This window comes from Tetrao urogallus, assembly GCF_951394365.1.
Source record: "Tetrao urogallus genome assembly, chromosome: 15".
NCBI classification, from domain to species: Eukaryota; Metazoa; Chordata; class Aves; order Galliformes; family Phasianidae; genus Tetrao; species Tetrao urogallus.
This window is the reverse complement of record NC_136828.1, coordinates 7,376,307-7,390,620: the sequence shown is the minus strand read 5'-3', so window position 1 is coordinate 7,390,620 and position 14,314 is coordinate 7,376,307. Positions and strand designations below refer to the sequence as shown.

General features: G+C 39.9%; 1 protein-coding gene across 2 annotated transcripts in view; it reads left to right on the top strand.

Moving 5' to 3' along the window:
• Positions 1-11,522, top strand: part of LOC306952074 (multidrug resistance-associated protein 1) — a gene marked incomplete at both ends in the record, with an annotated part of 46,332 nt that extends 34,810 nt beyond the window's left edge. For both annotated transcript variants that reach the window (XM_079542714.1, XM_079542713.1), the window contains 12 exons: positions 1,164-1,248; positions 1,754-1,892; positions 2,764-2,971; positions 3,534-3,844; positions 4,710-4,909; positions 5,391-5,517; positions 5,659-5,760; positions 7,030-7,176; positions 8,111-8,269; positions 9,078-9,244; positions 10,006-10,200; positions 11,414-11,522. In XM_079542714.1, coding sequence (XP_079398840.1) covers positions 1,164-1,248; positions 1,754-1,892; positions 2,764-2,971; positions 3,534-3,844; positions 4,710-4,909; positions 5,391-5,517; positions 5,659-5,760; positions 7,030-7,176; positions 8,111-8,269; positions 9,078-9,244; positions 10,006-10,200; positions 11,414-11,522 — 1,949 coding nt within the window. The remainder of the gene's footprint in view (positions 1-1,163; positions 1,249-1,753; positions 1,893-2,763; positions 2,972-3,533; positions 3,845-4,709; positions 4,910-5,390; positions 5,518-5,658; positions 5,761-7,029; positions 7,177-8,110; positions 8,270-9,077; positions 9,245-10,005; positions 10,201-11,413) is intronic.
• Between the last annotated feature and the right edge of the window lie 2,792 nt (positions 11,523-14,314).

The following is a 14,314-nucleotide window of genomic DNA, read 5'->3' as shown; positions in this document are numbered from 1 at the left end:
ATCTCAAACATTTTCATAGGGAAGCTTCAAATGAACTTGAAAGGTGCATCTCCCACCCCTGATTAAGGAGTGTAACGAAAGAGGCATGAAGGTCTCTTTTGTTTTTGTGTATTTAATATTTTATATTCTGGACTTACTATGACAATCTTCAGTACATTTCTCTCTCAAAAGGTGAATGTAGTTTATGTATGAAATCTTTGCAGCCTATAACAATGCATCAAATTAAGAGCTGTTAAAGAAGGCTGGTTTACTTGTGGTTTTCTTATGTTCCTGTGGGTTTAGAGCTTCAGTGATGCTCTACAGCAATGTGGTGTTTTTCATATGGGACCCCTATAAAAGATAACACATCAAGTGCTTAAAATAACCAATGGTCTCAGATTTCTTTTAAAAATGTGAACTGAATAATTGAAGCTTTCACTTTTGCCATTGTTTCTGCTCTTTTTTTTTTCTTCCTCCTTTTGGACCACACTGAACTGTTTAGCTTTGGGTTTTTAAAGTTTTGCAGAACAGTTTTAAGTTCAAGCAGCCCATCCTTAGGGTACTGATGATCTTATTTATACATGTTTTGCTTTCTTATAAAAACGTGAAGATTTCTCATGTTTTTATTTCAGATTCTAAAATCTACACTGTTCTGCAGATCTCTTTAATAGATGCAGTTGAGCTTTTTTCTGTTTGCATAGACTCTATAAAATGCAAAATATTTTGTAACAAATTCTGAATTAACTTTGAACTTAACTGTACTGAAGTTAACTGACTTAACTGTATTGAACACATGGTTTGAGAAGCAGAAGTTGGTTGGAGTGTTGGTTTTTTTTTTTTTTTTTTTTTTTTTTCCCAGAGTGAGTCATAGTGCAACTTGGTATTTTGTGCTTTAACATCAAGTATGTTCTCACAATTATATTAAATTATTATTACTGACCTATAATTGTAGGAAAACAAAAAAATAAATCTTCTCTATGTTGTCAACTAATCCTTTTGGGGTGGGACTAAACTGATATGTTCATCTGATCAATTATCTGTTAGCACATGCAAATACTTTGTGTTTTACTGTTTATTTGCACACCAGGACTGCACCTAGCATTTATTACTGCGATTCAACCACTGTATCTCATCACTATCACTTTCATATTTTCTTTTTTGCTTCATATTTTTTTCTCCCTCAGATGCAAATAGTCCATCTGGAAAGGAAGGAAGGCCTGTAGAAAATGGAGTCCTTGTGAATGAAGCCCCTGGAAAGCTGATGCATCGGTTTGTTTTTTGCTTCTTCCTTTTTTTTCCCTTTTTTTTTTTTTTGCTTCCCAATTTCCTGTCCTTACAGTCAGCTGTGATAAGCAGTAACTTGGTATTTATGGCATTTGTTGGAAGAAAATGTATTGTGCCAGGTGCAGAAGCCTGAAGGAGGCAAGTCTGTTGGTGCTCCATGTCTTCAGGTACTCTAGAGGTGCTGTATTTTTGGAAGCTAAGTCTGATCACTCAACCAAAATTTGGTTGACTACCTAACCTGTTAGCTTGTATCTGAAGGTGGGTACTAGAGAACTGAATGCTCCCAGGGAGGGTTAGAAGTGCACTGTGCAGAGGGGAGAGGACCAGTGGTAATCACTTGGAAGGTGATGGCTGATTAGGAGATTGATTATTATGAGTAATGCAAACGAGTCACTTGTAGCTGTAGGCCCTTTGAGTCTTTCTGTGAAGTAAACACCTGGCCTGTATTTTCCAAGTAAAAAAAAAAAAAAAAAAATGTATTTTTAAACAGGCAGCTCAGTAACTCCTCCACATACAGCAGAGAAACTGGGAAGTCACAGCACCAGAGCAGCACAGCAGAGCTACAGAAGCCTCTTGCAGAGAAGAATTCCTGGAAACTGACAGAGGCTGACACAGCAAAGACTGGGAGGGTAAGATCTCCTGCTCCCACTTTCTGTGCTCTATTTCAGTTTCAGAAAAATCAACATGACTCGGAAAAAATGGCTTCTAAACACACAGCTGGAGTGAGAAAGGGCTGAGTAGATTGCCTCCTGTTCCATAGAACTTCATTGAAGTATTATTGTGTCCTTTGTTCCCAGAGATGGACCCCACATTTGCTCGCAGAAAGGATGATAAGGCTGACCTCATCCAAACTTAAAGAAAAAGCTTGCAGCAGCTTGGTTTTTTACTGTTTTTTCTTTTTTTTCTTTTTTTGAAAAAGGTTGCAGAATTGTGACAAATTAAGTCACCTAGTGAAATCTGTCCTTCAGCATTGAATTTTAAGCCAGGTTTCCACAGTAGGCATAAGTATCTGATCCCAGGATACTCAGGTCTTTCTGAGAAACCTAAGAGTGAGGTTCCTGGGAGAATAGTAGTTGCACCTAGTGCTGTTGCTCCTGTCCTCTGTTTTATAATAAATAGATCATAGAATACAAAACTTGTGGAGCAAGGGTTTAATTAAATTATATTTATTGTATAATCTTGTGGTAAAAAGAAAGAGACAAAAACTGAAACTCCACAGTGAAGTTTTTGGCTCTGCCACTGATGGTGTTTTACATCTGACGGTGCTCTCCCCTTCTGTTGTAATGCAATGGAAAGATGATATCTGCCTGCCCTCATGGGATATTGGGTTTGGCACAACTCCCTAGAATGTCTTACAGCTTGTGCTTCTGGGGAATGGCTTTGTATGGTGGAATTGTCATGTTTTTATGGCTTGGTGAAGGAATATTAACTTCTATTTAAAGTTGAACTGTTGTCTTTGAAACAAAATGAAAACTTTTTTTTTTTCTTCTCCCTCTACAGGTGAAGGCAACAGTATACTGGGAATACATGAAAGCTATTGGACTCTATATCTCTTTTCTGAGCATTTTCCTCTTTATGTGTAACCATATAGCCTCCCTGGCTTCCAACTATTGGCTAAGTTTATGGACAGATGATCCTGTTGTCAATGGGACACAGCAGTACACAAATGTCAGACTGGGAGTATATGGAGCACTGGGAATTTCTCAAGGTTTGCCTGATTTTTACCTTTTTTAAGAGTAGCTCACTTAGAATGTTTCTGATGCTCTTGTTGACCTTATATTCCCAAAACTGCAGCAGCAGTTTGCTGAGACCAAGTGGGTTGTGGGTTGTTGGTTTGTTGGTTTTTTTGGTCATATAAAGACAAAGGCACCATGGAGAGGCCAGCTCAGTGGGCTTTTTTGTGTCCTTTTTGTGGTCAAATTTTTTTTAGCATGAATTATAATACCCAAAGTAAGGTGTGCAACAGCCCTCTTTACAGTTGTCATAAAAATCCTAATAAAAATTATATGCACCTTAAAATCAAGTGCCGTTTACTCAGGGAAGGTGCTCAAATATTACTGTTTTGGTAGTGGAGAAACAAATTCTCCCATGAGAGTAAAGTGCTGTTTTCACTGAAAAAGCTTTTGAATAATCACCGAATCTAGCTGTAATGAACTCCAAATCCCAGGATTATTGTACTGGAGCTGTCCCAATTCTAAGTGATGACAAAATGGAGGGAAGTTTTTTGTGTGGGAGTTGAGAGCAGTTAAGAACCAAATCTTCTTTTCCAGGTATTGCTGTGTTTGGCTACTCAATGGCTGTGTCAATAGGAGGAATATTTGCTTCACAGCACCTGCACCTTGACCTGCTGCACAATGTCCTCAGGTCTCCAATGAGTTTCTTTGAACGTACACCCAGTGGAAATTTGGTGAACCGTTTCTCTAAGGAGATCGATACCATTGACTCTACCATTCCACCAATCATCAAGATGTTCATGGGCTCAACATTTAATGTGATTGGGGCTTGTATCATCATTTTGCTGGCCACCCCTATAGCTGCTGTCATTATTCCACCTCTGGGACTTGTCTACTTGCTTGTGCAGGTAGGAGGTGCTGGCCATTGTCAGCTGGACCAAAAATTACTTATCCTCTATGTAAGATGGTGGGCTAGGATGGATTTGAATGTTTACCTGGCGTCATTCTTAGCTGATGGTGCTTTGCATGATTTATGGAATTAGCTGACTTTACCAGATCATCTCCTTATGTTTTCAAGTGTAAAATGACTTCTGTGTGCAAAAGTTAATCCTTTATTACCTAAGCGGCCATTACAAAAATGCCATCAAATTTTGTGGCAAACTGTGTAGCTTGTTGCTTAGAGCCCATATATGTAAAATGTGTGGGCTTTTCTAAACTTTATTTCAAATGGAAGAGTAGCTTTTAGAGGCTTGTGTATGCATTTCTGCTGACATGCCCATTTTGTTAGAACACTGTTTATGGATAAAGAGAAACTATGACAGCCTTTCACTCCTGTCTTGTTTAGGCAAGATATACTTGCTTCAGTTTGCTTTACTGTTAGGTATTTGGTAGAGCTAGTACACACAAAAGGAGCTGATTTCTCGCTTTGGCTGTTGATTTAGTATATCTATAAAGCTTTGCTAGTAAGTCTTAAGGGCAGTGAGGCATGACTTAGAGGCTCAGGATTTTGTAATGTTGAAGTAAGTTTGCAGAGAAGAGTGAGTGGTAGTGGTTATTAGGTGAGATAGTTTGATTGGTATTTGTTTAAAGATGTATGTAGCAATTGTTTCAGGCTCAGAAGTTTTGGATAAGGCTTGTATTTCTCTGTGTAAGTTGAATGTTTGTTACTGACAGTCCAGAGAGCTGGGAGCTCTCATGTGATTCCCTTAGTTGTGTCAAATGCAATCTGGATATAACCTCAATTTTCATATTTTCAAATTTTCTGATTTGCAGAGATTTTATGTGGCCACTTCTCGCCAGCTCAAACGCCTTGAATCTGTCAGTCGCTCTCCTGTGTATTCTCACTTCAATGAGACCCTTCTGGGAGTCAGTGTAATTCGAGCCTTTGAAGAGCAGAAACGTTTTATAAAGCAGAATGACATGAAAGTGGATGGAAATCAGAAAGCTTATTATCCAAGCATTGTTGCAAACAGGTAATGGTGGGATTGTAATATTGAGAGATGTTTATGAAGAGAGAGGGTATGGTTTTGTTGCCTCTGTGCCTTGTCAATCACCTGTCAGTGTATTTGTCCCAGGTAAGGCAATCTTTGTGAATATACCTGTTTTTTAAACTTGTTTGATGGAATTAAGGTTAATTCTTGTTTATAGTTCCTGCCTTACATCTGGGTAGTATTTTTAAAAGTCGTGCTTCATCTGTTCCGATGTAACCACATGTGCTTTCTGAACTTAAACAGGAATTAATGTCTCTGAATGGTTCGTTTAATTCTGTATGCCTTTTGCATGCTGCTGGAGCAGAACATCAGGTGCCTTACAGTGCCTGTGTCACTGGCAGTACTCAGATGCCATGTTACTAATCTTCTTAAAAACAAGATATGTGACAGAACAATAGCTCACTGGATTTATAATTGTCTTTGGATGTTACTGAAAGATGTGTGATGTCTTCCTGTGTTGCAGATGGTTGGCGGTACGTCTGGAGTTTGTGGGGAACTGTATTGTTCTCTTTGCAGCACTGTTTGCAGTGATTGCACGCAACAAGCTCAGTCCAGGACTGGTTGGTCTTTCAGTGTCCTACTCACTGCAGGTAATTACACCTTAATTAAAATAAACAACCGTGGCTGCATCAGAAAGCTAAATCTTGTTCAGACTTCAGAGAGAAAGTAATGTACATAGAATTTTTAAAAATTGTTTGGTGTAATCTGTTTTTTAAATTTTTTTCTTGCAGATTACAGCATACTTAAACTGGCTAGTTCGTATGACTTCTGATCTGGAAACTAACATTGTTGCTGTAGAAAGAGTCAAAGAATATGCTGAAATGGAGAAGGAGGTACAGTGAGTTGTTCACCACAGTTAACGTTTGATGTTTCCCAGGACTTGCAGTTGTGTCATTTGACATGGTTACATGCAGCCTAACTGGGTAGCTTGAACAAGACTGTAAGGGAACTACAGTTACCTTAAGGCTTTATTCCTTTTCATCTAGAACATCTTCAGCTGTTACTGAAATGTTTCAATTGTACTCATTAGACAGGCTTGGTGTATGTTACATAAACACCATCCCAATGAAGCGATCAACCCTGCATTATCTCTGGAGCAGTATTTATTTGAAGATGATGCCCTGAGGCAGGACTCCTGTGCTCTGGATTACCTCCAGTTTTCACATTCACCATAACTCGCCTACAGAGGTTGAGACTGCAAGTCCTTGCCTCGCTTTGAGCTCATCTATGGAAGACAGCAAAAATGGCAGACTCCTGGGTGTCAGGACATTGATGTTCCATTTTGATGCTCTGTGAGTCCAAGTTGCCAGGTCTCATGTACCATGGTCAGCAGGAAAACTCGCTTGGTTGAGGTGATGTCCTGTTGAAAAGTGTCTTCTTCCTTGTCAGACCTTTCAGTTCGCCCTCCCTCGTGCCTTTGGACCAGTGTTTTGGACTAAAGCTGCCACTTAGTTCTGTTTAGAAAGCAGCACCGTCTTCTGAGTTCTCACCCACAACTTGGTAAATGGGTTGCAGAGTGCAACTGGACATGACCTCTGAGCTGAGGAAGTTGATGTTGCTTAGAGCTCTCATTGCCCTGTAAGAGCAGGATGTATCTTAGTGCTCCACAGAGAACACTTAGTGTACCACAGCATAGTTCCTGTGGGTGTTTCTGGAGTGTATGCAGCAAAATTTATACCTTCCTATTCAGGAAACTTGCTGTTCTGCCTTGGGTTAACCAGAGAGTCTGTGCAAATGTGGTTTAGTTTTTAAGTGCTTCACAGTTTTTTTTTAATTTGCATGTTTCCATTTTTGCACTCAGTGAGGCAGAGTGAAGAGGAGCTACCTTTGTGTTTTGATTCATATTGCCTGTGAAGTCATCACATCTGTAGTTGTGTCCCTTTTGGCTACAGTGCACAGTTCCCCAGGCTCCTCTTTGGCTGCGTACACCGTTTCGTCTGTCTTCAGGCATCTTTTTCCTTTTTTTTCCATTATCATCATCATCACAGTTCCTTTTGCAAGTTACACAGTAACAAGGATTTTTCTTAATTGCTTTTAAGTCCTCTGAGCCTGTGCCCAGTTAAGAGAAGAGGTGATTAGAAATGCTTGTGTGGTTGTTTCAGGCTGAGTGGAGTATTGAAGAAGCTGCCCCAGCAAACACCTGGCCTGAGGAGGGGAAGGTCGAGTTTCGAGGCTTTGGTTTACGTTACCGGGAAGACTTGGATTTGGTTCTGAAAAATATAAACATCACCATAAATGGGGGTGAGAAGGTAATGACTTTGAATTAATAGCAGACTATTACTGTATTGTAAATATGCACATGTAAGCCAAAGAGGGGCCTCGCTCCTTCCTGTGCTAATAGTCTTAGGTCCTTTAGAACAAGAAGTGCTTCTTTAGATCAGTCTTAATGTAACTGGCAGCTGCAGGGAGCTCTTGCCAGATTGTCTGGATTTGGCAAAATTCTGATGGAGATAGATTTGTGTGCCTATCTGCTGAATACTCTCACATATGCCCACATACACCTCGGACCTGAGTGGATTGTTTGATGTCTAATAATGTAGTGTGGCCTGATAGCATGCAGCGTACCTGAGAGACGCATCTACTGTCAGGCCTCTTTAGTTGTGGTATCCAACTATGTATTTGCATTTTTATTTTTATTTTTCTCATGAGTGCATGCTTTCTACATACAAATGTGGGCAGAATACTACAAAAGGGCTAAATAGAAAATGCAGATGGTGAGAGATACATCAACAAAAAAATCACATTTTAATAAAAAGAGAAAAGAATCAAAGACTTCAGCCTGACTGGGAAGCAGAACATATAGTATGAAACTGAGTGCTTTTGCTATGAATTTGCTTTCTTTCAATTCAAAGAAGAGAAAATAAAGGCCAAATCAGAAATTTGACCGTGAAGCATGAGAGAAAAATAGAATGGTTAGGACATCTTCTACCTTCTCTTCCTGATTGCATCTGCCTTTCTGTAAAATTGAATAATTCTGTGAGTGGATTGCAGACTTTTATTTCCATAGCCTGTGATTTATTTATTTTTGTTCCTGTTAGATTAGCTTCTGCTAGTTGCACTATTTTTGGGGATTGATAGCCCAAGAAATACAGCAAGCTTTCAACAAAGTTTACTTTGGATGGAGTCTTGGAAATGCTTTAACTCTGTCCTAGTGTAAGATCTTTCTGTATTTCTTTCTACCAGATAGGAATAGTTGGAAGAACAGGAGCTGGAAAATCCTCGCTTACTTTAGGCTTATTTCGGATCAACGAAGCAGCTGAAGGAGAAATTATTATTGATGGAATTAATATTGCAAAGATAGGGCTCCATGACTTGCGGTTCAAGATAACCATAATTCCTCAGGTAGGTATAAAATTCTGACGCTACCAGAGCTCATACTGTAACAGTGTGCTTTCTGCAGTGGACTGGAGGGAATATACTTATTCCTTTTCTGATCTGTAGCTGTGAAATTGAGTCATTTTACTATTTACTTAAGTGCTCTTTCATGCACTTAAAAACATTTTTTTACCCAGACTGTCTTTGGTTGCTTGTGCTGGGTAACATTTAGGATCTTGGCTATGACTGAGTTATGGGGTGGAAGTAAAACCATGGTCTTTAGGCACTTGGGCATTGTCAGCACCCCATGCTAACGATGTAAACGCTGTAGCCAGCTTAGCCTGAGTAGAAAGTCTCATCCCAGCTGAACAGCTGCTCGGGGTCCCATGGTAACCTACAAATTGTTTTTCTCTTGACCAGTAGGGGAGAAATAATGTCTTGAGTGTTGCCAGTTGTGGAGGGCCTGCTGGAGTTTATCTAAACTCAGTGTTGACTGATGCTAGTTCTGTACTTCTTAGAAATAGAATTAAGTTATTGTGTAGTCCAGTTATAAAGGCCTGGGATTTTGTGTTGCTATTTCAGGCTTTATGTGCACTATTGGGATTTTGACCTTGAAGCATCATGAGATATGCAGCACTCCTCACTCACAGAGGTCTGCATATAACCATCCAGTCTAGCCCAGTGCCTGAAAAAGTGAATCTAACTCCTTAATTCAGTAGATTGGCTTGCTTGCAACTGCAGCTGCACAAGTTGTTTTCCTTTCACTATTTAAGAAAAAATTTTGGAGCACTGCTGTGTTCTGCATGGATTGTCAATTATGTCTTTCTATGAGTAGGATCCAATATTATTTTCTGGTTCTCTGCGTATGAATCTTGATCCTTTTGACCAACACTCTGATGAAGACATTTGGAGATCTTTGGAATTGGCTCACTTGAAAAATTTTGTGTCATCCCTTCCTGATAAACTCCATCATGAATGTTCTGAAGGTGGAGAAAACCTCAGGTAAGCTTAAAAGAGAAAGTGGTGCTTGCCTTAAGAGTTAAGTATGAACTGAGAAGTGTGTGTGTGGTCTCTAATCTGCAGCTAGACTTCAGCTGTACTGCAGCTGCACTTACAGAACACTTAAAGCTCACTTTGAGCAAAAGGTACCTGGAATCTAGCAATAGCAGTGTTGGTTGGTTTTTTTGTGGGGGGTGGTTGTTGTTGGTAGTTGTTTATTTTAATTGTTAATGAGAATCTGGGGAGGAATTCTTAATGCATGACCAGGCAGCCAGCCAGTTAGGTTTTATTGAACAGGCTTTAAACTCTGAAGTTTGGGAATTAAATTTAAGGAATACTCAGAACTCTGTGATATTTGACTTCCCAGCTTGCAGAGTCTTGGAAAGGATTTTGGTAGCAGCCTGCTATTTATAGTAGGTTCTGAACTAATGATGGCTTGTGCTCAAGTGACGTGGCTTTTCTATGGGGAGTAGTTAGCTTGCTTTTAGCACTGTAACAGAGTTATGCATTCAGTCTGTAAAAACCATTTGAAGTGCAGTTTTTAACAATACACTCATTCTAGTGATCTAGACCATTTGTAATGTACTCTTACTACATTGCCTATACTTTATTATGAGAAGGATGTTGTGGTTAAGTTGCTGTTATATACTTCATAGTGAAGCAGTAAGACTGATGTTACCTGCTTTGCTGCGCTTTGGAAAAGAGCACTGAACTTACTGTGACTTTTTTGTGGCTGCTCTCTCTCGTTTCTCCCATCTGTGCAGTGTGGGACAGCGCCAGCTGGTGTGCCTGGCGCGAGCTCTGCTCAGGAAGTCCAAAATCCTGGTTCTAGATGAAGCCACAGCTGCTGTTGATCTTGAGACAGATAACCTCATACAGTCAACAATAAAATCTCAATTTGAAGAATGTACTGTTTTAACTATAGCACATCGTCTGAACACAATCATGGACTATACAAGGTAAAGTAATACTTTTTACTGTTTCTGTCCTGAGGAATGGTGTGTGTGATGTACAGTGTGTTCTACTTTCACCTAGCACAGTGATGCTTATCTGTGTTGACCAGCATATTTTTAGCTCTCTCTCCACGTTGCTGCTGAAATTGTGGTATAGATGGGTTGTCTGTATTCTGGCTTACAGACACTGTGCTTGGCTTGTGAAGCTCCTCGGTTTCCTCTGTCATGCTGCTGTTGACCCATTTGTGTAGGGGAAAGGAGGCAAGAAGGGCAACAGGAATCTATTCCTGGGTCTTGCCTTAATTTAGGCACAGATAGAAGAGGCATCAGAATTTTAGGGAGCGCATAACCTAAACTGGACACAGACAGCATAAGGAATCAGAGGGAAAGTTGCTGCCTTTGTCTGAAGTTGATTTGATGTTTCTTTATCACTCGATTCTGCCTTTTTGACCTCCATCATCTTCAGCAACCTTGTGAAGATGTGGTTGAGCATAGATTTTTCTCTCAAATTCAACTGTAAGCTCTCTTGTCCTTTTTATCACAATATGTCAGAGAGCAGAGTGACCTCTGATAAAATTGTTTGCTCTTGTACACCTTTGCACTGTCAATACTGAAAGATAAGAGAAAGCCATTACGTGTGCCACTGTCACCAGATTAACACCCAGTTTGGTTGTGGCAGCCAGTAACGCCATGCAGCAACAGCACTTGCCTAAGGGCCTAGCCAGCATCTGCAGTGCCTGGCGCATTGGTGGAGGTAGGTGAAGGACACTTTGAACTGCACTGATTTTGAATGTACTGACTTGCTTTGTGAATTTCCTAGTTACAGTTGTATGTTTGCATTCCCTGAGCTGTATGTTCATGTTTATATTTTGTCAGCAGAAGCTGCATCGCAGCAGTTATGTGGTAGTGTTAGGGGAATATTAAAATCTCCTAAAATGTTTCAGTGGCTCTTAATTTGAGAGAGAGAGTGCTGCCACCTATTTTCTGGTTGGCTCGGAGCATACTTGAAGTCTCATGTCTGCCTGCTATATAAGAAGTAGACCAGACATGTCTTCTGCAGTGAGGATGGAAGGATGGAGGTGAAAATCTCTCTTCACTCATTCAGTCTGGACTGTCTTCCCTTGCATAGAGTAGCTATGTTATGGTTAATTTCTCTGTCTAGATATATTACATATTCACTGACATTTTGACCTTCTTGTGACTTTTTCTTGTTTTACAGAGTTTTAGTCCTGGACAGAGGTGAAGTGGTGGAGTGTGATAGCCCAGACAACCTACTTCAGGCAAAAGGCCTTTTCTATAGCATGGCCAAAGATTCAGGATTGGCATAGGATTTGAATGGAGAAGGGGGAGGTGATGCACTCAAACAAATGTAATTTCCCCTGAGCTGGTGTGAATTCGGTTACAGACCTAATGAAGTCAGCCACAGCACAGCAGTGGAAGTAACATGAAAATGCAATATTTTTTTCTTCTCCTGGTTATTGATTTTTAGCCAGCTTTAGGAGAAGCGTATAGACTCTGCGAAACACTTTGTAGTCTTTTAGTTCTTGCCTGACATCTGTCATTATATGCTCAAATGTAAGGTGGAGTGATTCATCAGAGAAATTCTTGAAAGCTTTTTCTTTTCATCTGTTCTTATGTCCTCAAACCCATTTTTGTTTTAAGTATTTTTGCAAATGCTAGTTATTTACTTTGCTGATTCCTCATTTGATGAGCCATCTATTGTGATACGCACTTGGAACATTTTGTGGCATATAGTCCTAACGTCCAAAGATTTTCTTCTTGTGAAGTAATGCTCGTGCCAGGTTTTCTCATTATGGCATTTACTGTACATGGTTAATGCTTCTATGCATTCTCCTAAAGATTTTACATGTGTTTACGTTGTATAGCAGCAAGTTCACTATGTCAGTAGTGCTGATGTGGAAAAAGCACCTCAACGTCAACTTCAAAGCAGTATTCAAGCATATTTGGAATGATGATCACTCCAAAACCCAACTCTAGCATCAGTTGGTCTGTTGCAGAATGCAGTACATGATTTTACACCCAGTTCACTCAGGAATTCTGACTTAGGTGGAGAATTCTGGTTATGTCTGTGGGGCTGGGCTGAGAAGTGAGGACTGACCTGAGCAGAGGTTGCAGGCTCAACGTAATGCTGTGATACCCCTGGCTTTGGCAGTTTTGTGCTTTAATAGAAGTTCTGCTACATCAAGGACCGTTAGCCTTACGTTGAAGAAACTCGCCCTTCATGCTGCTCCTGTTGACTCTTAAATCTTCTGGGAGGCTATTCTGTAACAGTAGTTAAAATCAACAACAACCAGCCAAAAAATACCCCAGCACCAAAAAAACCCAAAAGAAAAGAACTGTTTTTCTGTTTTTCAAGTTGTGTGTCAGAGCTCTAACAATTCGATTAGCAGTGGAGTCTGGTTTTTGAAGTCTTTGTTGAATGTTCAGTTTTCTGTGCAAAGAAAAAAGTTTTATTTCTCATATTTTAATTTGTCTCATTTTAGAGGAAAATGCTGGAAAAAGGCAAAGTAAGCCAGATGGATCCAAATATTCAGTACTCTGAGAATGTGGACTTCTGTGAATGTTGTTGACCTTAATACTAGGCAGTTGTCTTCTTTAGAGTAAAGCTATTTATTTTTTTGTAAATTATTATGACTCTCCAAAATTGAATAGACTGAAATTTTCTTTGGTATTTTTTGTAATTACTATTTGAATATTTACAAAGAACTTGCAGTAAAAAAAAATGTTTGAAAGATAACATGGTGTGTCGTTCCTTGCTTTGTTTTTGACAAAGGCTTAACTTTGGTTGGTTGTGGGGTTTGGTTTTGTTTTTTTTTTTCCCCCTTGAAAACAGGAATTACTGGTACTGCAGAGACTGACTAGACTTGTTACAACTGATGCTTGGAGGTCGTTAGGGTGGCTAAGAAACTTTCAGTAACGCAGTTTGCTGTGCAGATGAGTAATAATGATGGGTCAGTACAGGAAGTGCTGTAGAGAAGATTCTTTGTGTCTGTGTCCTTTGCCTGGGCGCACCACGTGTGTGCTGTTAACACCACAGTTTGCTATTAACTTCCTCCAGCCTTGTGATGGAAGGGAAAACTGGAGCAGATGGGAACAGAGTGGTGTCTTTACTCTTCCTGAATAACTGAGATTTACAACCTTACTATCTGAGTAAGTCCTGTACAGTGGAACTGCACTTGGAATAAATGTGTCTTTGAAATACAGAGATTGCAGAATTAAGTTTCTGCTATACCATGTGCTCACAGTAGAATTGTGCATGTGAGAATGACTTAAACTGCGTTTGCTGTGTCAGACTGGATGCACTAGAAAGTAATATTGGTTATTCTCAGCCCTGTTTATATGCTGTGCATGATTGTTGAGGGTGTACTGCGCTTCTCAAAGGCAGGCTGCATTTTGTGGATAACTTTTTATAAATAATGCAACAGGGGTCAGAATACTGGTCTTTGTGTGTCTTGTTCTTTTTCAATTAAGTAGTTGCTACTAAGTGTCAGTGTTTTCCCAGTTTTACATATTTATACACTTGCAAGCACAAATCGTTCTGTCCCAGCTCTGGAGCACAGTCACTTTTGCTTGGTCAGAACACCCGCCGGTGCTTTGTGCTATTGTTCTATTGATTAATGATCCTGATTCCATGTAGTCCTCATAAAAATTATTAATATCTGAATGCAGCTTGAACGACATTGCATTATGCATGATGGGGATCTGTCTATATTAACCTTTACTGTGTGCAAAGATAACAAATGCAGTTTTCTTTCCACAGAATGTGTGTGCATGAGTGTCGTGTAGTCTTCAGGGTGCCTTAAGGTAGCAGTGCAGCTGAGAGAGATCTGCTTTCAGGGAGGAAGGAGAGGTCCATGTAGTGGCCTGTGCAGGCATCGCTGTTGGGAGCAATTGCAGAAAGTGATAGAAGTTGCTGCAAGGTAAGATACAGTGTGTTTTCCTTAGTTAATCTGTTTTCATTGTTGTGCTTGTGTTTGCATCTAATGCTCTTCTAGTTCCTGGACGGTTTCAAGACCAGGGTAAGTGAAATCTAGCATGGCAGCTTGTGACATTGTGCCACTGACTGAAGCCTTTCTGTGATCCAGTGCAAAAGAGTTTG